This window comes from Coturnix japonica, chromosome Z (assembly GCF_054131305.1).
Source record: "Coturnix japonica strain WE chromosome Z, WE-NBRP24, whole genome shotgun sequence".
NCBI lineage: Eukaryota > Metazoa > Chordata > Aves > Galliformes > Phasianidae > Coturnix > Coturnix japonica.
In genome coordinates this window covers 8722224-8743471 of record NC_140702.1, presented here as the reverse complement: position 1 = coordinate 8743471, position 21248 = coordinate 8722224, and the positions used below count along the sequence as shown (strand labels likewise).

Sequence of the window (21248 nt, the reverse complement as noted above, 5' to 3'; positions counted from 1 at the left end):
CCCTTTTCCTCCTCTTCTTCCATCTGCAAGACTCAGCTCCTAGCATTTCCTAGCTTTTCTTCTGCCTTTTCTGGAAGTAAACCTTTAGTACCTTCTGCTGTGACTGAGTAATGGGTCTGATAGTAAAAATTACACTTTGCAAACAAGGGCTATATGAGCACTGAAGTTAATGTCAGCAATAATAATAATGTAGTAGCTCTTATTTGTAATTTGAATAAGACTGTAAATGCTCCATTTAGTATTATCCACAGTGAGCCCGAAGGAAAAATGTTTACGTAGAGCCTATACTAAGGTTAAAATACTTGTGCAAATGTTTTATTTTCCCCTCAGAAATCAGCAACCATCGATACACAATGAAGAACAACATCCTCTCCACTCACCGAATTCTTGAGCAGTGTCAAGGCACTGGGGGAGGCAGCTCTTTTCCTCCTCATTTGTTCCTCAAGTGCTCTTCTCTTCCCAAGGATGCACGGAAAATTTTGCACATAAGCCTACAAAAGTGAGTCTCTCATTGCAGGGGAAAAGTGTCGTTAAGCAGTCTGTAAAAGTGAAAAGTGACAGCGTGCCCCAGCTGTCCAGTACAACAACAGCTCCACTTAAAGCTGTGCACTTGCAGCAGTGGGGATCTGATCATGTTCGACCCTAGACTGCAAGTTCTCAGTCAGTGCAAAACTGGTTCAGTGTTGGTGGGATTAATTTTTAGTATATTAACACTTGCAGAATCTATCTACAAGTTTATTCTTCTTTCTCCGAGAACAGTGTGACTTATTTATGAATGGTTTCTGGCCTGTTTTTCTACCACTGACTATCATGAACTTCAGCACATTTTCTTTTTGACCTATTTTCCTTTTTTTCTAACATGTTTTTGTTGATTAGAGCAATGCAGCGGTAATCCAACAAGATTATATTCTATACTAATATTTCTCGGCAAAGCAGAAGTTATTCTTAAATTTGGGTTAATCTGCATCTAACGTTTTGATGGGATTAAGGTAAGATTAAAGTTATTCATTTCTGAAGGAATTCTGCAAAAGTAATACACAGAATCTGGTTTTACAGCATGATGCCGGCAGTCAGGTAGACTCTTTCTCACCTCATTTTTCTTCAGTTCCAGTGTCAGGTTTGAACAAATGCTGGTACTGCACAAGAGTGCTGAGGGTGTTCTTTAATGTTTCACCTATGAACTTTAGCTGGGAAGTAAAATCAGAATCTGAACTCTATGTTATTGGCCCCCAGTTGTCGCTGCACTATGCAGAGCCCCTGCTAAACCCCATTTGACCAACAGATGGCATAAGTTAAGTCTTTGTTTTGATACTGAAGCTAAAGCGATGCTCAATAAGCATTGACCACAGTTAAATAAAGAATCATTTAAAGAAAAGCACTTAAGAAAATCAATGCTGTGATCAGAAAGAAATTATAATGTACTTATTAAAATATGCTGGCCACAAATTTTCCTTTAGAGCATGCACATGTGAGTCTGATTTCCTTCATAGGCAGGGTCGAGGCCCTACGGGGTGTCTGCCCCCTGTCACGGGCATAGGTAGATCTAGGTAACCCATGACCAGTCTTAGCCTAGTTCGAAACAGGTGACAGCAGTCAGAGGATTGATGCAACCTCAGTGATCAGCTGAGGCTGGAGGTGGAATCTGCACATCACAGAAAACTGCTAAATGCTTTATGCAAAGGCTTACAGGCTGTAATGATCTGAAAGCTTCCCTGTGAGAACCTCACTTATTTGTAACTTCTTGACAGAATATGTTGCAGTACAAGAAGGACTTTACAGAGCAGCAGCTATGGATCAAGATAAGGACTTCACAGAGCAGCAGCTGCGGAGCAGGATAAACAGCATGAGAACCAAGGATACCTCTAGGAAAAGAAAGAATGGCTCACAGCTTTGAAGGGCAGTTTTAGGGTTGTAATTGCAGTAGCTTTCCTCCAATTAGTCTGTGTGATTTTCGAACACCTTCGTCTGTCTGCTATAAAAGTATGGCTTTTCAGGCAATGAAGTGGAAGCTTGTTTATCACTCATATTGAGTCTGCTGCTTGCTTCCCTGCACCGAACTCAGCAGGTTTTCTCCACCCTCAAGGATGAGAACAAATGAGATGAGTTTACAGGTGTGACAGTGAAGTTATAGAACCATACAATGATCTGGATTGAAAGAGACCTCAAGGATCCTATAGTTCCACTCCTGCAATCCACCAAATCAACTTGGAATTGAACAGATATGATACACTCCGTGGGCTCCTAGTATACCGCTTGGTGAATAGCTTCAGAGAACACTCTTCTAGAAGCAATTTGAAGTCAGAACAGCCTTTTGTGAATTGATTTTCCCAGTAACAAGGAGGACAAAGTACTGACACAAAGTTCCTCATCTGTCAGGAAATATATCACGAAAAACCCTGAAAAACAGGAAATCATGAGGAGCACTGGGACTCCCAGCATTGCAGTATGAAAAGCATGACACTCCTATTTGTGTCCATCCTGGGTGCAGGAACTGAAGGAAGTTGTTTTTTTCTATTTTTGTTGTTGTTGTTTCCTTTTTAACTTTAACCCAGATTCAATACAGTGCACAATTGCCCAAGAAAACTGTTGGAAGTCCTTGCAATCTGCTCATAAAACCAAGAATCTATTTCAGTGAATAGACAAACAATGGAGTTAACCTACTACTCACCTCCTAGCAATCTTTGGAGAGAGACAAAACCACAGTCATTAAATTGTCTGAACCACATTACTACCAACTTAACTGCTAAGAGGAATAACAGCCTCCAACACTCTTTATTGCAAAAGCCAACCTATAATAACCCTCAGAGAGCATTACTATAAACCCTTGAAGGAACAGCCTATCTTTCAATCCCATCACAACCCCTGTGTCCTTGCACACAATCAGCAATGTTACAGAGGTGCTACCTCTGCCTGCACTAAGAAGGCTTCCCACACACAGCAGGTCCTGGAGCCTCTTTCCACATGGAACAGAAATTACAAACCTTGCAGATATCGACTGAGGGAAGTTAGAGCTGACAAACAGATTACTTACTTTTGTTGCTGACCTTCTATTTTACTGTAATTTGTTTTCCTCCCAAGAGATCTTAGATTAATTAGATTTTGCAGCAATTGCCCTGGCATTCTAGGTATCATCTAGGTGCATTCTGCACCATCTGTGAAAGCCAATCAAATGTTCTCAAAACTCGTTTAATTCTAAAAGAGAAGTAGAAGCATATACATTGCTCCATGAGATATTTACGGTGAACACAAAGCAAGTCAGCCTGTAAAAGATGCTGACTGATAACTCAAAAGTACTATATTTTGTAGATGATGGGACATCTAGTGGTATCAGTACAGCAGCAGGTTTAAGGACAGAGAGACCCTAAGATACATAAGTATACCACTGAAACCAGTATCAAGTGTGCCAGAGCTAGGACTGTAGTACTGAGTGAAAACAAAACAATAATCAGTGTATCTTCTTTGCTAGACCCTGAGATCCTAACATTTATTTTCCCTGGTCCACATGTCCCAACCCAGCAGCTTGTAGGTAGGAACATCTGCCAGTGCAGGTCAGCATGCAGGAAACTACCCCACAAACATTCAGAAGAGCCATCTCTAGCCTTGCACTAGGTACCAGCAGCCCTTCCCAGCAGGTGCTCCCCATAGACAAGTAAGATGTCTAATCTCTTTTCATGCACGGAGGGGATGAGTCCATCTAAGCTCTTTTTATCCATATAAGGCACAAGTGACTGAGCAGTGAGCCTTTACAGTGTTCCACGATACAGTTAAATCATGGGAAATAGCTTGGTATATAGACTTAGCTGGTGTCTCAGCCACTCCAGGAACTGAAGGAAGACAAGATTCCAGAATGATGCCTTAGAACCAATTCTGGGACTGGAGTGAGAGGAGATTCCAGAAGTCTGGGAACTGCAGCCAGTAAGTAGGGGTGTGTACAAAACAAAGATTTAGATAAGACACTACTAGGAAATCATGAGAAAACTCAGAGCAGCAGGCACTGTGCCCAGAGGAGCTGTGTTACCCCATCCCTGGAGATACTCAAGGTCAGTGTGGATGTGCCCTGGCCACTAACCCGCTTCATGGGGGCGGGCATTAGGCGGGGAACGAGGGCGGGCCGCGGCCACCGCCTCCTTTGAGAGTGCGGGCGGAGCCGGCCTGCTCCCGCCCCATCCCGCCCCATCCCTCCGGAGGCCGTCGGCATTAGCGGGCAAGCGGCGGTGCTGTGTTCCTCCGAGCTGCTCGGTGAGTGCTGTGCTTGGTGTGGCCGCCTCGCTCCACGCTTAGCATGGACGCGGCCCGGGGGGTTGCCCTGAGCTACTCGGTGTTCCTCCGTGCTGCTCCGGGCCCTGCCGGCATCGAGGGGTGGCGGAGCGGAGCCGCCCTGTCGGGGAGCGGCCATCCTGCGGCCCAGGCCCAGGCTGCTGCCTTGCACAACGCCGCAGCAGCTCCCTCTTATTTATTAACTGGACGTTGTACTTTGATGTTTAGTTGCCAGCTCTGAAGCTGGTGTGGGTGTGAGACGGGGGAAAAGAGCAGAGAGTTAAGTGTGCTTTAGTGTCAGCTAAATCGTCATTTTGAATCAGGGTTCTGTCACCAAACACATGGGGTTGCATTAATATCTGTGAGAGCGCTGTGCTGCTGCCATTGTTCAGACTGGCTCGGTACAAATCCATAATACCAAAGTAGAGGAAGACCACCCTAGGGACAAATATTAACACTGGGATGTTTATTTTGTAACGGTTGGCTTAGAAGCAATTGTACTTCATCAGAACGTCCTAATGAACTTCTGGGGATTGTTGGTTCTTCAAAGGGCATAGGGAGGATTTAATGCACATAAAGCAGGGAATGTGGCTGACTCTTATGCCCTCCAGGTTTTTGATGTGTGTGAGGAGTTACTTGAAAAATCGTCAGCACTTTTAGTGGTCTTGGGCTTTGTAAGAAGAGAAGGTTCCTGTATCAAGCTTTTCGGTGTGTGTAGGAGATTGGATGTTTTCTTACAGCAATGTGTTGCAAAGAATATAATGCAGATGAGTGCTGAACCAAAGACTTTAGGGCTTTCAAACTTCATTTCTAGCCATGCGATGTTTTAATTTGACCTTTGCCTCCTCTCTGATTCCTTTGGATCGAGTGTCAGACAGTGAATGGTGCACCCCCACTTTGCTATTTCTAATGAAGTGTTTCTGGTAATTATGGAAATGCTTATGCAGTAATTGCAGTAAATCCATAGAACAAATATTATTGATATTTAAATGGTAAACACGTGGGAAATTTATTTTGCTGTATTCTTTGGCACATATTCTCACTGTGGGCTTTTACTGTGCAGTAGCTGGAAATTTCCTCCCTACCTGCAATAATGATTTGTGTCAAATTAATGAAAGAAAGAAAAGGTCTTTTTCCCTCATAGAAACAATGAGAAAGTAAAGATGGAGTCTTTCTTTCCAGTTTCCCCTGTTTATGTGAATAGGAGATTTGTTTGAAGTTATTACCTTCATTGTAGCCTGTGGAGTGGCTATAGCTGTAGCTAAGAACATTTCCTCTGGATATTTGGGGTGTTGCCATAGGCATCAAGACATAGAATAATTTCAGGGCAAGGACTCCAGAAACTTGCAAAATACTCATTCTTTTTCTTTTCTTCTTCTTCTTTGTTTTTCTTTCTTTCTTTTTTTTTTTTTTTTTTTTTTTTTTTTCCTGGTCTTTTTGTGTAAAACTGTTCTGAAAAAGCCAATTAGGAATGTTTTGTTGAAACTTCATTTGTTTCCTCTGGGATCGTGGCTGGTAAGCTCTGGTAACAGCTGGTTGGAACTGATGAAATGCTATTAGATACCCAGCTGTTCTGCTGCTTGCAGGCTGAAACCAAGGGGGTTGAAAGTTGGATTTGTCTGTATGAACAGTCAAATAGTTGCTGAGATTCTAAGTGGGAGGTGTATTAATAAGAAATCTCTTGCTGTATTTCCACAGTGCAAATCTGAAAAATTGGAACTTCTTCCTGATGGTGCCAGATTTGTTTCACAACATTAGTAATTCTTTCACCAGTGCTTCATCCTTCCACCTACATACACATCTGTGATTGTTCTGCAACGATGTTAGTTCTCACAGAAGGGCTCCAATGGGTGCAGAAGCAGCAGTTCACAGAACTCAAATGGTGGTACTGTAGTGAGAAGAGGGTTAATTGGCAGTACTCCCTATTTCTTTTCCTTCCTCATGCTCTTCTGCTGTTGTCCTCCCAACCTTCAAGTGAGGCTTTTGAAACAAAACCAGTAACAAAATGTCTTTTTATTTATTTATTTTTTTTTAATCCTCCATTCTGAAATGGAAACTAAATTTTGGACTGAACTTCTCTGGGTCCTCATAGAACACCAGCTCTCTTGCAGTGCTTCCGTGTTAACTTATTGCTGTGAACATGCTTCTGCGTGTGCCGCTGGATGTATTTATTTTTTGTACTAACACTGAAAGCTAATTCTTTGTTAAAACTAGTCCATGCTGCATTTTGTTAATGAATGGGCTAGGACTGCCAAGATAGGGGAAGTGAGAAGCAAGTTTGTGCAGAGGTAGGAAATAGGTTAAAGTTGCTCTTTAAGGAGAAAGAAATATTAAAAGAGCCAATATTTGGTGTGCTATAACCTCAAAATACGCTTTCCTATATAAGTGTAATGTTGCTTGTTTTCCTACAGGAAAAGAAAATTAGTCTCTAGTTTGAACTAGGACACTCGCTGGTGAGTCTGCTGGCACAGCGTTCCCTTAACACTCTTGCTTGCTTAATTAGGATCTGGATTTTGTTAACCGTGTGGTTAGATTGTGTTCTGGAGGCTGTCTGAAGATACTAGATAACGTGTACTTGCCTGGATCATCAAAAGCTGGTGAGATGTGTGCAAGGGAAGTGTTTCAATGATCCCTTGAGCAAGAAGTGTGCTTTGTTAAGTGAGGGAGGAGGAGGTCGCTTTCCAGAGGGATGACTTGAGGGAGTTTAATATCTTAACACTGGACATATCTAAACTTCCAGCCTGCTTGGAGCTTGGGTTTCTGTAAAAAGACAAAGCTTGTTTTCAGAAACACAGTCCTTGAACTAAATCTTCAGTTCCTATGCATGTACTACAGCACTGCTCACAAAGTGAAATTCTCAGAAGGTTTATGATAGCCAATGAAGTATATAATTTATAGGAATACACACTTACCACTGTTTTTGAAGTGTCGCACATCGTGGCTTTGAAAACATAACTTCAGCATTGCAGTTTTAGATATCAAGAGGAAGCAATAAAGTCAGCAGTTCAGGGTCTCACTTGAGTTCCAGGACAAAGTTCCTTTTGAGCCTTTAAGTAGAAATGGGCTCCCTGAAATGTTGTGCAGAGTTGTTTTGTTTTTTTTTTTTTTTTTTAAATAAACTCCATTACAGATAGCTGCATTTTCTTCCAGGGCACATTAATGTCATGGTTTATACCAGCAGAATAGTTTCTCAGCTGTTGAAAAGTTAGTGGACTTCTCTTTAAGGACTTCACTGTGCAAAGGAGAAATGTATTCTTTCTTAAGGCTCTGATAGTACTCAAGTCTCACTGCAGGGCAGCACTGTGTGGTTCTTACACAGTGTCCTTATCTGTCACAGGTAGAACAAGTATTCAACAGTGAGAGCATTTTTAATCAGAACAAGAAACCTGTGTGCTTATTGCAGCTGTAGTCGTACTCATCTGTGTGCATACAAATATAATTATAGCTAGATACTGTACAAAACAAGACTCTGCTTGTTCTAGTAGTGGCGCTGAACTTTGTCCAAATGCTGAGCCATTTCACTTTTATGCTTTTGGTGTTCTATTTTTTTTTTTTTCCTAAATAGATGCCAGGATAACAAAAACATTTTTCTTAAGCAACTTGGATTTTTCAACTAATTATTTTCTACCACACAACTATCTGTATTCCCCCTCCCCACACTGACTTGAATTGTGAATAGGTTTACTTACTCAAGTGTTATTGCTGCAGATCCCTGACTCATACTGAACAGGCTGTCTTTCCATATCAAGCTTGGAGACTTTTGGCAGCACACTTAAAACGTTCTTTCAAGCAGGATAGGTACATATAGAACATGTTGCAATTCCAACATGACTGAAGTTTCCCGCCTACTGGACGTGCCAAGCGATCACAGAATCAAAAAGTGGTGTGGGATTAAGGGACCTTGAAGATTATCCAGTTCTAACACAGGCAAGAACACTTTCTGTGCTCTTCCACTTGATCTTGCTTCATGGGTAGGAGTTCTATCACACAGGTAAATTGGAAGTTGTGTCATCAATGCCTTCAATTAAGGACATTACTGAGCAGACTGTGACACCGTAAGTAGAGCTATGTAAATTGCAGACCCTTTTTGTTAGGGAACAGAGCAGTAAGTCTAGGTTTAAGAAGTGCTCTTCAGCAATACATAATTCTTAGCAACGTCAGAAGTGGCATGCTTGGTATTTTCTTGATGGATTTACAACTCAGTAATCTGCTGCTCTGCAGCAGCTCCCCTTAGATTTTTACATCCATATATGCACACAAAACATCAGGTGAGTAGGCAAAACTAAGGTAAATAACTTGGACTGTCTGGAGAGGAAACAGTTATCACAACTGTTGTTACAGATGTGATCAGGTTGAGCATGGGTTGTATGTGCTGCTGCAGCTGTCAGTGATCCATGTATTCTGCCCCAGAGCAGTCCTGCCAGCTAATCTCTCCTTTTCCCAGTTTTCAACTGGAAGTTTCTTCATGGATTACCATAATCTTTGCAGGTCTGAGTCTCTGAACAACCTGTTCCAGCACCTCACCACCCTCTGGATGAAGAATTTCTTCCTAATATCTAATCAGAATCTCTGCTCCTTTAGTTTAATACTGTTCTACCTTGTCCTGTCACTGTCAGACCATGTTAAATGTTGTTCTCTCCCCAGGTTATAACATGTACTGGAAGGCCACAGCAAGGTCTTGTCAAAGCCTTCTCCAGGCAGAATAGGCCCAGCTTGTCTCGTGTTGTCTGGTCTCATAGACTTGTACATGGTTGGTCTCATGTGGTGGTTTCAAACTTGTTCTTTGCTCACAATGGGTGGGATTATTTTCCCCCCCAGCCCCTGCCTTGAGGTTTAGGGACAATAGGATCTGTGAGAAGCCTGACTGCCAGTGAAGACAGAGACAAAGAACTTGTCAAGTACCTCAGCTTTCTTCGTGTCTGTTGTTGCCAGTTCTCTCCTCTCATTTTTGCACATTTGTAATGGAGGCACCTGTGCATAATTTGAAAGCAATAGCTGAGAAACCAAAGATAAAATAAAAGAGTTTGTTGTGGCTTAACCCCAGCAGGATGACATACATGTATTTTGCTAGCATGAGTGCTTTGTTAGGGTATCACAATATGAAGTTTTTTTGCTGGAGAGATTTGAACTTTCCTACATAATATCTGGTGGTACTTTAAGGAACAGCTGTTTTAGTTAAGAGTTCATTCTCTGCTTGGAAGGGCAAATGTTACATGCATGAAAAACAGCTTCCTTGTTTTATATTTGGAAAGTTATGGCCTAGTCCAAATAAATTTTCCCCTCTTGGTATTCATGGTTTCCATGCCTGTGCTTAGAATCTTTCTGCACTTTTGCTTCTGCGGGGGAGAGAGTTCTGGGGCTGGGATACAAGAAAGCCTGAAAAGGCTTCTTGTGAGGAGCTGATGCTTAGTCTGTGGGATAATTCTGAGTATACCCCAATGGGATGTGGAGGTGAGTGACACAATTCTGAGCAACTGCATTGGCATAGCATGCTGAATGGGTAGTGATATTAATAATGGAGGAGTTTAAAGATGTTCAGCATTAATATAAACCAATACCACTCTTTGCAGATCTGTAGTAGTTGGCACAAGAAACACTGAAGTAAAATTGTGGTTCATCTTGTTCACTTTATGCAAACCATAGAACCTTTGAAAAGGCTAAAGTAATGAGAATGTGTGTCCTGGCAGATGGTATTTGAACGGGAATGTACAAAGAAAGGAATGTTGCTGCTTCAGTAGGTTATGATTGAAGAAAGTGGAGTTTACCATACTGCAGAGTGGCAGATTTGTATAGGTAATGCCTAAATTCTAAACATCATTATTACAGCTTCAACTTCAAGTATGTAGTCACAAAGACATGGATTCTGTGAGGCAGAAGGAAACTTCTTGAAGATCTGTCAGTTTTTATGCAAGTCATTGGGTTTGTGGTGGTCTTGTCCATTATGTTCTGTTAACTTTTGTCTTTTTTCTCTACCCAAAAGCTTCTCTTGCTAATTCCCCCTTTTTCTCTCAGTTTGCCTGAAATTATCTTTGCTGTAGCTGTTACGGCATCTGGCCCCCAGTCATAACATGCTTATGCTCTGAAATCTAATTCTGTGAATTTTTTTATTAGCTTTCTGATCCATTGCACATTTATGTAGCCTTGAAGATGCTAAAATGAGTTCAGAATAGTTTCCTTTTGCTCTGTGAAGCAGCCTGAAGGGAATTTTATTTTCCTTCCCTTCTGACCCTTTCTTAGATGTACCAGTCATGTGAAGCCACTGAAGTCATAGGGAGTGTCTAGAATTGCACAGAGGTGGGGGAATGGGTGTCTAGAGACTGGCTAGTCAGAGACCTAAGTGCAAACAGTTTGGATGCTGTCATGCAGTAGGTCCAGTGCTTTCTTCAGTCTGTATATTCAGCTGTTGCTGCGGCCGTGCGTTGTGACCCCTGCATACTGAGCCTGTGTTTGGCAGGCAGATGCTGGGTAACCTTGTTGCATTTGCGTTTCAGTGCAGGTGAAAAAAATAATGAATAAATACTCTGTTGCAATCTCAAGTTAATCTGTATCCACTGCAGTGATTACTTCAGCCAGTCAGGTGGCCTTCTGTGATTGAATGAGCGGGCAAAGGATGTCACCTACTTGAACTTGTGCGAAGCCTTCAGTATGGACCCACACCACTTTCTTATCCCTAAACTGGAAGGATATGGAATTTGAGGCTGAACAGATGCAGGAATGGCTGGATAGTTGCAACCAGAGGACTGTGGTCAGTGGCTCTATGTCCAGGTGGATGTTGGTAATGTGTGGTGTCCCCCAGCATTCTGTCTTGGGCTCAGTGGTTTTCAATATCCCCATCATAGACCTAGGTAACGGGACTGAGTATATGCTTATGACATAACAGCAAGTTGCTTATGACATAACTTACAAAGAAAGATTGAGGGAGCTGGGTTTCTTCTGCCTGGAGAAGAGAAGGCTTTGGGGAGACCTCATTGTAACCTTCCAGTATTAGAGTGAGCTTGTGAGCTTGTAGACAGGAAAAAGCCAGGCAGCTTACAGGATTGTAAGAGTAGTTTGTGTCACTTTGACCAGGCAGGACATGATTCATGCTTGCTTAAGAAGAGGATGACCAAAATGTGATGAGGTTGTATGAGGGACTGGTATCTGTAGAGCTGGGAAAAGGAATCTTGGAAAATGGCTTGTAGTTGGGAATGTGAGGGGTGATACGTCAGTAGCAGCTGGAATTTTAGGGCAGTACAGGCTCCATTGCAAAAAGTAAATGGTCTTTGACCTTATGCAAGGACAAAAAAAATATTGCAAAGAAATCAAGGTAAGTTGTCTGTGAATGCTGTGGAGCAAGCATTTTTCTTCTTTCTTTTTTTTTTTTTTTTTTTTTTTCCTGAAAGAGGGAATCTTCTGTGAATTTCCTAGTACAGCTTTGTGGTCTGTAGCAAACAATGCCTCATTTTAATTTCAGTTCTTTTAATGGTTGCAATCTGTGCATTTTCCTACCTTTCTAATCCTTGGACATTCAACATTTTCTTTAGAAGTTTCCCTTGTTTTGTGTGACGGAATACTGGGTATTTTCCTTTCTTATACAATATCCTAATACTTTGTTCCCCAGACCTCCATTTTTCCCTATCTCTATCTGTCTCACCCCTAACTGCTGATAACTTGAAAATCTGTGATATGTGATTTGTGCTGGAGTGCTTTAAGAATCCTACACAAGCAATTGAACACCTCCTGCGAGGACAGGCTGAGAGATCTCGGGCTGTGCAGCCTGGAGAAGGCAGGGCTCTGGGGGGAGACTCAGAGTGGCCACTCAGTATCTACAGAGGGGCTACAGGAATGAAGGGGAAGACTCTTTAGTGAGATCTGCTGTGGCAGGACAAGGGAAAATTATGTCAAATAAAGGGGGGCGGGGGTGTGTGTGTGTGGAGATTTAGATTAGATATAAGGAAGAAGTTTGTTATGATAAGAGTGGTGAAGCAGTGGAACAAGTTGTCTAGAGATCTAATGACTGCTTCATCCCTGGAGAGACTCGAGATCAGGCTGGATCAGGCTCTGATGGAGCTGTAGTTGTCCATTCTCATTGCAGAGGACTTGGACTAGATGACCTTTTAAGGTCCCTTTCAACTTAAATGATTCCATAATTAACCATGTATTTGTATTTCTTGAAGAGTCAATGAGATCTAATGGGTGAAGTAAATTAATTCAGCCTTTAGTCTGACTTTAGCACACATCATTTGCACTAGTCTCGAAGGCTTCTCAAAGTGGTGCATTTCATACTGTTTTCTTGTTGTTGTTTGTTTGAAAAACTGAGACACAGAGAGAGAAATGTTACTTGAAAGAAGATAGGAGCAGTGATGCATGAATACAGCAACTAATCTAGTTTTATTTATGTATACATATTTATGTATATTTATTTATTTTTATGTATATTATGTATATATATATGTTATATATATTTATTTATTTTCAAGGAAAAGATAATCACGTTGCTTGGCAAAGGAGGAAAACAGTTATTTTTGTTTTTACTTTTGTTTTTGTTTTTTGTTTTTATTTTTATTTATTTTTATTTATTTATATTTTTGTCAAACCATTGGTTTGTTCCCAGGCATATATTAGCCTAAAGCATTGTTCCCAAAAAAGCTTTGGATATAATTCAGGTGTTAGTGTCCCAGGGACTGTCTCAGTAGGCAGTTTGCATGCAGCTAAACTTTTCTGAAGATTGAGAGATGTTTCCAGTGTGAATTCAGCTCCCTTTTATGTTTGTTGGCATTGATATTGGAAATATTCATGGACACTTTGTCTTATGTAAGTGAATGTTAAAAGTCCTATATCCTAGTGAAATATCCTGTGTATTGAACTGCTGTGATAGCCACAGAAACGATCTCAAGATGTTTACAGTGGAGTCAGCTTTAATTTTCTTTTATCTGGCATAGGATTTGCACATATGTGGAACAGACATTTTGTGGGGCTATAGAGTGTGTCTTTTGCACATGGGACAGACTGTGAAAATAATGCTAATTCTTTTTCTTTTGTATTTTAGGGACACGAGGTGTCTTTAACAACCATGAGCAACCCTTTTATAAAGATTGTGGAGCCACTCGATGCTAAACAGCCTCTGAAGAAGTTCTTTAATCTGAGCAAATTGGGAGATGTGAGATATGGTACGTTGACAACAAGGGGAAAGCATTTGGTTAGCTTTGATGAACAGTATGAGAGACACTGCAGCACTGGATGATAATGAATCTATGTATGAATCTATGTACAGACACTGAGAGAGCTATGAATTTAGGAATTATTTCTTGAAAACAAAAAAGTAGAGTTTATTTTTGGAAACTTAGAATTACAGAAGTATCAACAAGTTGATAGTAATATTTTTCTCAACATGTTGTGCATGCAGACTGCATGTTGCAGTCGTGTTTTTCCAAAATGAATGGGCTGGACAGATCTAAGTTTTCACTCCACAGTTGTGAAGGGCTGGAAATGACGTGATTGTAATATGGCTGAATGGATAGAATGTTACAATAGATTTCTCTTTTTTTTTTTTTTTTTTTTTTAATTGAAATATTTAAAGAGAGGATCTCAAACATCCATTATTGCAGATTCTTCATACCTATTACTTATGGTAGAGCTGTTAAAGCTATTCTCATCTTTGGTAGCATCTCACATGTACAAGGAATGAACCAAAAGTAACGCTTCCTATTTTATTATGTTGACTCCTGATATCATGGGCAGATGTTGGTGGTAGGGCAGTGGATGTTGAATCTTCCCACCAATATTCCCTTTCATTTTGTTGCTGTGCAACAAATGGCAGCAGAAGGGTGGTCTGACAGAATGGTGTCTGGCGTGGAAGATGAAGCAAAGGTGTGTCACTGAATTTCTCCCTGTGGGAAAACATTGCATCCATTGGCATTCACTGATGCTTTTTGAATGTTTATGGACACCAAACAGTGGGCATGAACACAGTGAGGTGGTGACTGATGTTTCAGCAGTTGCAGCAGTGATGTGAAAGACAAGCCATGTTCTGAATGGCCTTGCTCAGCTGGGATGCCTTGAAATGAGGAGTATCTTGATCAGGTCATCCATGTGAATTGGTGGATTGCAACCAGGGAGCTGTGTACAGAGACGAATGTCGTCTCCAATGCCTTGGAGACAGTGGTGGTAGTGTTGGAATATCACAGAGTTTTGGCAGGTGGGTCCCAGGATTACTCAGATAGGAAAGAATACTGCAAACAAGTCTGTCAGGACCTATTTAACCAGTATGAGGGTGAAAGGAACAGTTTCCTGGATGATAATACTGGTGACAAGATGCAGTCATAGTCAAAATGGCAGTCTGTAGAGGGATGGTGTGTGAGTAGCCCATAGAAGAAAAAGTTAAAGATGCAGCCCTCAGCAGGTGAAGTGATGTGTGCTGGCTTTTGGTAAGGGCTGATCCCTCTGGAGTTCATGGAACCTGGACATACCATCAACTCTGACCACATGCTGACTAAGCTGAAGGCTCTAGGTTCTACAGTCAGGCCAGAGAGAAGACAACCTTTCTTCTACAACAGTGTTATTGTTCTATCTCTATCTGTTGTAGTTTCTGTGGAAATAAATAGGAGGTGTTACTTTTGGAGTGGCTATTTTCAGTTATTTTAGGTAGAAAGTTGTGTTTTTCTATTGCATTTACATACTACTTGTTTATTACCTCTTGTCCATGCAGCGCGTCTTCCATTTTCTATTCGAGTGCTCTTGGAAGCAGCGATCAGAAACTGTGATGAATTCCTAGTGAAGAAAGAAGATGTTGAGAATATTCTCAACTGGAAAGTGATGCAACACAAGAATGTTGAAGTGCCATTTAAGCCTGCACGAGTTATTCTGCAAGATTTCACGTGAGTCTGATGGTCTCCACAGCTACTAAGAGTGTTTTCTGAAACTGCAGCAGTGCTCAGCTTGGGATGGAGGGGTTGAACTGAAAGAAATAATAGCAATGAAATGTTAGGAGGGACTATGTTCAGCTTTCCTGGATGTTATTATGAGGCAAATACTTGTAATGAAAGCACAGATGAAGAACTTCCGAGGTGCGGAAATATATATCTTAATGAAGTTCCTTAAAAATGAAGAGAAAATAAGACATATATGCTTGTATGCAAATGAAGAAATTTGGAATAAGAGATTTTGCTGGTTTCATTTTTTTTCCCCCTTGTTTTCTTTTTTTAATTTTTTTTTTTTTGGAGAGGCTCTTGCTTTTAATATTTTACATTTCTCAGTCCTCACTTATAAGACCCATCATTGCTTTCTGTTCTAAATCACTATTAATCCAAATATATATTTTTGAGGACTTTTGAAAAAATGAATGTCTACTTTTCCCCAAAAATGTCAGCTGAGATTCCTACCTGATGGACTCTGAAACGGGGCCCTTTTATTGCAGTGGTGGTAATACCCATATGTCATTGTGTCCCTGATAGATGTGGAAAGTAAATTTTCAGGTGAAACAGTAACTTCTAACTGTTTTTAATAGGGCTTTTGACGTGAAAGTCCACTTTACTTTGTACCTTTGGCCTGTACCTTTGTACAGAAGCAGAGATTTCAGTTCTTCTGTGGTAAGCCCCAAGCTGCTAAGCTGTCACTTATTTTTGTCTTCAGGAATGTAAATTGTCTTCCCTGTTGTTTTTCCCCAAAGGGTGAAAATGTGCTGGAGGCCCAATACAGCTCAACTGCAGAGCAGCTGTATTAAAAACAAGCTCTTGAACGTGCTCCTGAGTGTGAGAGCTTTTTAGAAAATGACGCCTTTGGCAGCCTTACAGAAGCTGTGTAACAATTACATTCGTAGGTCATGGATTAGGATTATTGAATTTACTAGATCTCACTGTTCTGTAATTGTGCTGAGTTCCTCTGAGTATATAGATGAGTATTGTCTGTTTGTTTTCAGTTGCATGAGTTTTGTAAGTTGGTAAATAAACCTTCCTCTCACCTGCTGCCACCCCTGCCCTCCCTCAAATCCATCCATAAATGCAGCATCTGCTGCTTTCCATGATATGTACATGTTTTGCAATTAAAAAAAAAACAGCAACAACAAAACCTGTTTCAAGTTACTGAACATTAACAGCTTATAGTGTTGACTGCTAGAAAATGTGAAGCCTTTTTTGTTTGGAGAAGAAAGCCTCGAGGAGGGGGGTGGAGTGGTGGTTCTTATCAGTTTATGGAAGTACTTGGATGGAGGGTGCAAAGGGAGTGGAGCAAGGCTCTTACCTGCAATGCCAGTGACAGACTGACAAAAAATAATGGTTCCCTCTGAAGGTGAGGAAATGCTTTTTTACTATTTTTGAGGGAAGAGGAGCATTGGCACAGATTGATGGGAGACATTGCAGAGTTCCTGTCCTTGGAGCCTTAAGCCTAGGCAACCTGCTTTAGAGGGCCCTGCTTGAGACCAGAGGGGACCCCCAGAGGTTCCTGACACCTCAACCGTGATTCTTCCTGCAGTGTTTCTGCTATGTTTTAAACTTTCAATAGCATTCTTATAATCAGGAGTTAAGAACAAATTCTTGCTTCTTGGGGCTATTCTTGCAGAAACTTGTTCTTTGTGAGATACTGAATGATATTAAGTCATTACAGGCACAACTTTTTTGTCTCAGCAACTGTTGATAGCATGGTGATATGCAAGAAAATGAAAACCACTTCTGAAAATAGAGGTGTTCTGTAGTCATGTCCTTTGTTCTTTGAGAAGTCTTGAATACCCTGCTCTGCCAGTAAAACTAGCAGAAGTGTGGAAGGTACTTTTCAAATCAGGGAGAAGGTTCTCCTGCATTTCACAAACCTTGGAAGAGATGGTCTTTGCCTTGAAATCAGCTGAAAAAAACATGGCTGAGAATGGAAAGGAGAATACTGTTGTTTTTTTCGCTCCACCTGCCCCAAACCTTTTGTTTTTGTTTTCCTTTAAAGTGTACTGGGAAGGAGAGAAAAACAGAACTAAAGAAGATAAACAAATTCAAGGTCCCAAAGGAAAGCTGAATTGAACTATTTTTCCTAGAGTCCCAGCCAAGCATTGTAATCTCCTTGATGAACTTTGAATTTTGGTTTTGGTTTTTCACTGTTACAGCACTCAGAATGTGGACGCAGTTCTGTCTCTCCTGTTCTTCTTAATTCATCTTCCTAAGAGTACTGTCTCTGAAATAATTATCCCAAGGCTTAGGGTGAGGCCACAGTTTGCTTCCTGTGTGGTTATATGTGCCTGTTCTGAGTCTCAGGGTTTAGACTGAGTTTGTTTTGCCTTTTTTTCTCCTTACACATTGCCCAATTATCTTCTATTATAGTGGGGTACCTGCTGTTGTTGACTTTGCTGCAATGCGTGATGCTGTGAAGAAACTTGGTGGGGATCCTGAAAAAATCAATCCTATCTGTCCAGCTGACCTAGTGATAGATCACTCCATCCAGGTTGATTTTAACAGGCGGTAAGGATACAAAACATCTCTTAGTTCTTAATGTTAGTAAGCTGGTAATGTAATTGTTGATATTCTATGCCTTTGAACTACAACATTGTAGAACCTGAGAAGTGATGAAGTTAAAGCATTGTATCAATTGCTGTGAAGAAAATAGAAATTTTATTCTTTCTGTAGTGCCTTTCTTAGCAGCGCAAGCCTGGACTGAATGTTAATAGAAACAGGCTCAGTCCAGACCTATAGTGATCAAAGTTTTCCATAATAATACTACATTGTTATTAGTTGTTCAAAAATAGCTTTTTTTCCACTTGCACTTTTAGACCTTGTGGGGCTTCCTGGAAAGGATAGGAAAGATTGTTTCTTTCCTTCCTTATTTGTGTAAGAGTGGACCTGAGCTGCCCTGACTCAGCTGTTTGCTGATTCTCTGCCTCCACAGGAAAGAGTGCAAGATATTGATTAGTATGACTGCTAGAAGTATAGGAAAGAAGTACAGTGCAAGCTGATTCTGAAAGTGCTACAGGCAGACAAATGTTCACTAGACTCGCAACTAAATCTGAGACCTCTAGAGAGGGTTGTTCCTTTTACCCTAATATATAAACATGAGCCTACCCAAATACTCGTTGAGGCAGATCCTGCCATTGCATGTTTCCTCGTGATTTCCTTCTGCGTACCAAACTTCTGAAGTTTGTTGGTCTGCAGTTGCCTTGCCTGCATAAATGCTCTGTATTTATTGTCCTCTGTAAGAGATAGTTTTGAAGCAGAGCTCAAAAAGATTTCAAGTAGAAATTAAAGAACGCAATGAACATTTTAGCACTGCCAATATTTTAAGGGCTCTGCTGAATAAAATTACTTTGCTTCTGGGCAGAGATGTAACACAGAACTTGTTTCAGAGCGGAATGTTGACGGAAAGTTTTTACATGTAACCTTTTTCTTCCTTTCTGTTTCATAACTGATGGGAGAAAAAAGGCCAAAAAATTTTGACATGCACTCCAGTCAAAAATAAAGTCCCTTTAATTTTTTGTAGAGGTGTTATTGTGAATCCTAACATTTTAAAATTTGTAACTGACATCTGTATCATTTTTATTAGATCCTTGGGAAGTAGTGCAATTTTTTTTTTTCCACTTTCACACTGTTTTGATCATTTTTTTCTGTCTATTTTAATTACTTTCATTTTATCAGTCCTATTCAGAACTTACATATCCTTTTTTCTAATAGTTACTTTTTGTCCCAGCCTTCTTTTAATTCTAGTAGGACCCTTGTATATGTGGAGAGAACACTGGCCAGTCCTGTGCTTTAGTTCTTTCAAACTCTTCATCCTTAGGTTAGGGAGCTGGTGTAAGTAGAAAGTTTATTAACCCTTTCTGTCTTAAACCACAGGGGTAGCTATTGCTTAATGTAAGCTGCAAGGTAGTTGTGTTCCAGTTCCCTTTTCTGCTTTTCTGATTTCCTTGTGTTTATTGAGGCCTTGAAAACTTCACACTGCTCTAATGTCTTATCTATGTTTTCCCAAAGTACAAGTTTCAAGACAGCCATCTGTATGATATGCGGACTAGTGCTCAGATTTAAACTAAACTTCTTGAATAATACAAGCAACATTGATTACCTTTGTTTTGCTGCTGTGATGACATTAAAAGCTGAGATTGATCAGCATTAAAATTAGCTAATAACTCTTCTTTCACCATTTGAGCATATTTGGCCATACATAAGTGTCAGGTGAAGCCTTTTGATTGTGACAGATGATTATTTTCATTTTCAGATCAGACAGCTTGCAAAAGAATCAGGATTTGGAATTTGAAAGGAACAAAGAAAGGTTTGAGTTCTTAAAGGTACTGAAGTAGTTAATCTTATTTGCATGACCAAAGATGGAACAAACATAAATTTGTCCAGTGCTCACATGTGTTAAAAATGTTTGACTATTTTTTGTTTCAGTGGGGCTCTCAGGCTTTTAAAAACATGAGGATTATTCCTCCTGGCTCTGGGATCATCCACCAAGTGAACCTGGAATACTTAGCAAGAGTGGTGATGGATCAGGATGGCTACTACTATCCCGACAGTGTGGTGGGCACTGACTCACACACCACCATGGTAGATGGCTTGGGAGTACTTGGCTGGGGTATGTGCAGTAGCTCACAGTGAATAGTGTGTTGGCTGATCAGTATTCTTTAGAACAGTCTGTATGCTTCAAAATTATAGAAATGTAGAATAGCTTGGGTGAGGAATGGACCTTAAGGATAAACTAGTTCTTACCCAATTTCATGAGTAGGGAACAACCTGTATCTTTGAGTATAGTAAACTTTCTTTCCTGTAAAACAACTTTTCTGTATAACCAGTAGTTACAATATATTTCATAAACAGCACACCAATGTTCTGTGCCACGTCAGGGTTTTTTTTCTTTATTTATTCATGGCATGGTTAAGTTATTAAATGAAATTTCTACATGCTCACTGTAAAATCCCAAGTCTCATCAGAGTGAGTTACTTAAATTTATCTAATATGCCATCTGATGGCTGAGGATCAAGTCTAAAAGTAGGAAACTGAAACTTATCCTTGCAGGAAAGAACAACCAAAAACCAAAACAGCCTTGCAAAAACTGAAGAAGACAAATATCTGTTCATAGAAGTCTCAGTCCTGTTTTACTTTTTCCCTTCTCTCACCTTAAATCAAGTCACCATAAAATACTTATCTCATGGGTTTATTTGACTCTTTTGTGTCTTTTGGATAGTCTGATGGTTTAATTCTTTTGCTTCCAGGTGTTGGTGGCATTGAAGCAGAAGCGGTGATGTTGGGCCAACCAATCAGCATGGTGCTTCCTGAAGTGGTTGGCTATAAGCTGCTAGGAAACCCTCAGCCATTGGTAACATCCACTGACATAGTGCTCACCATTACCAAGGTAATGAACATGCCTTTTCTTTCTTGTTTTGCTATTATTGCTGAACATGCGCTTTGAGAGCCCCTGTGCTGCACACTTGGAATCTGTGTATACTTCCATGTAGTTGTTTTGGTCCTTCAGACTTAATGCTCTGTGGATTGGAATCAACTACCCAAATTTGCTATGCAAATCTGTTTCCCAAAATCTAGCTAAAATAGAGCAGAGAGCTGATACCTAAAGGCCTGTTTAATTCCTTGTGTTGTAGGCCCATTTTGGAACAGCAGTATTTGTACAAAGTGCTTGATTCTTTATTATCTCAAAATAAACAGAATGGCTCTCTTTTGAAGGTCACACTTAAAGTGAGGCAATATAGAAGCTGAAAACAGTAGGTATTGCAGTCTGAGTTCTTTGATTTATGGGTATTTTGCTCACATGCTCGTAACATATTTATTCACTCCATGGCTTGTGACTGAATTCAGAGTATTAACTGAGTTAGCAGTAGTGTTGCGTTGAAGCTCAGCAATCTGGTAGATATCATCATGCATTAATGGCTCTAGAGAGAACCTCCAGCTGGGGAAAGTTAATTTTTTTTTAGTTTATCCAGATGTTGTCTATTTTCAGACATTTGCAGTTTAATTTGTGTTTCTGTTCCCGTCTGCAAGAGTTCACTGGCAAAAAAGTGCATACTGTTTTCTCCATAGAGAATCAAATTAAGATAA

General features: G+C 40.5%; 1 protein-coding gene across 3 annotated transcripts in view; it reads left to right on the top strand.

Moving 5' to 3' along the window:
* Window positions 1-4183: 4183 nt before the first annotated feature.
* The window catches only part of ACO1 (aconitase 1), a 28799-nt gene continuing 11734 nt past the window's right edge, over window positions 4184-21248 (top strand). Inside the window, exons 1-7 of one of the 3 annotated variants that reach the window (XM_015850001.3) lie at window positions 4184-4239; window positions 13286-13406; window positions 14945-15113; window positions 17535-17672; window positions 19417-19486; window positions 19590-19773; window positions 20411-20550. In XM_015850001.3, the coding sequence (XP_015705487.1) occupies window positions 13310-13406; window positions 14945-15113; window positions 17535-17672; window positions 19417-19486; window positions 19590-19773; window positions 20411-20550 (798 nt within the window). In that variant the 5' untranslated portion in view covers window positions 4184-4239; window positions 13286-13309. Of the gene's footprint in view, window positions 4240-7965; window positions 8185-10861; window positions 11003-13285; window positions 13407-14944; window positions 15114-17534; window positions 17673-19416; window positions 19487-19589; window positions 19774-20410; window positions 20551-21248 lie in introns of those variants that run through there. The other 2 variants (XM_085528985.1, XM_085528984.1) reach the window with 2 other exon arrangements.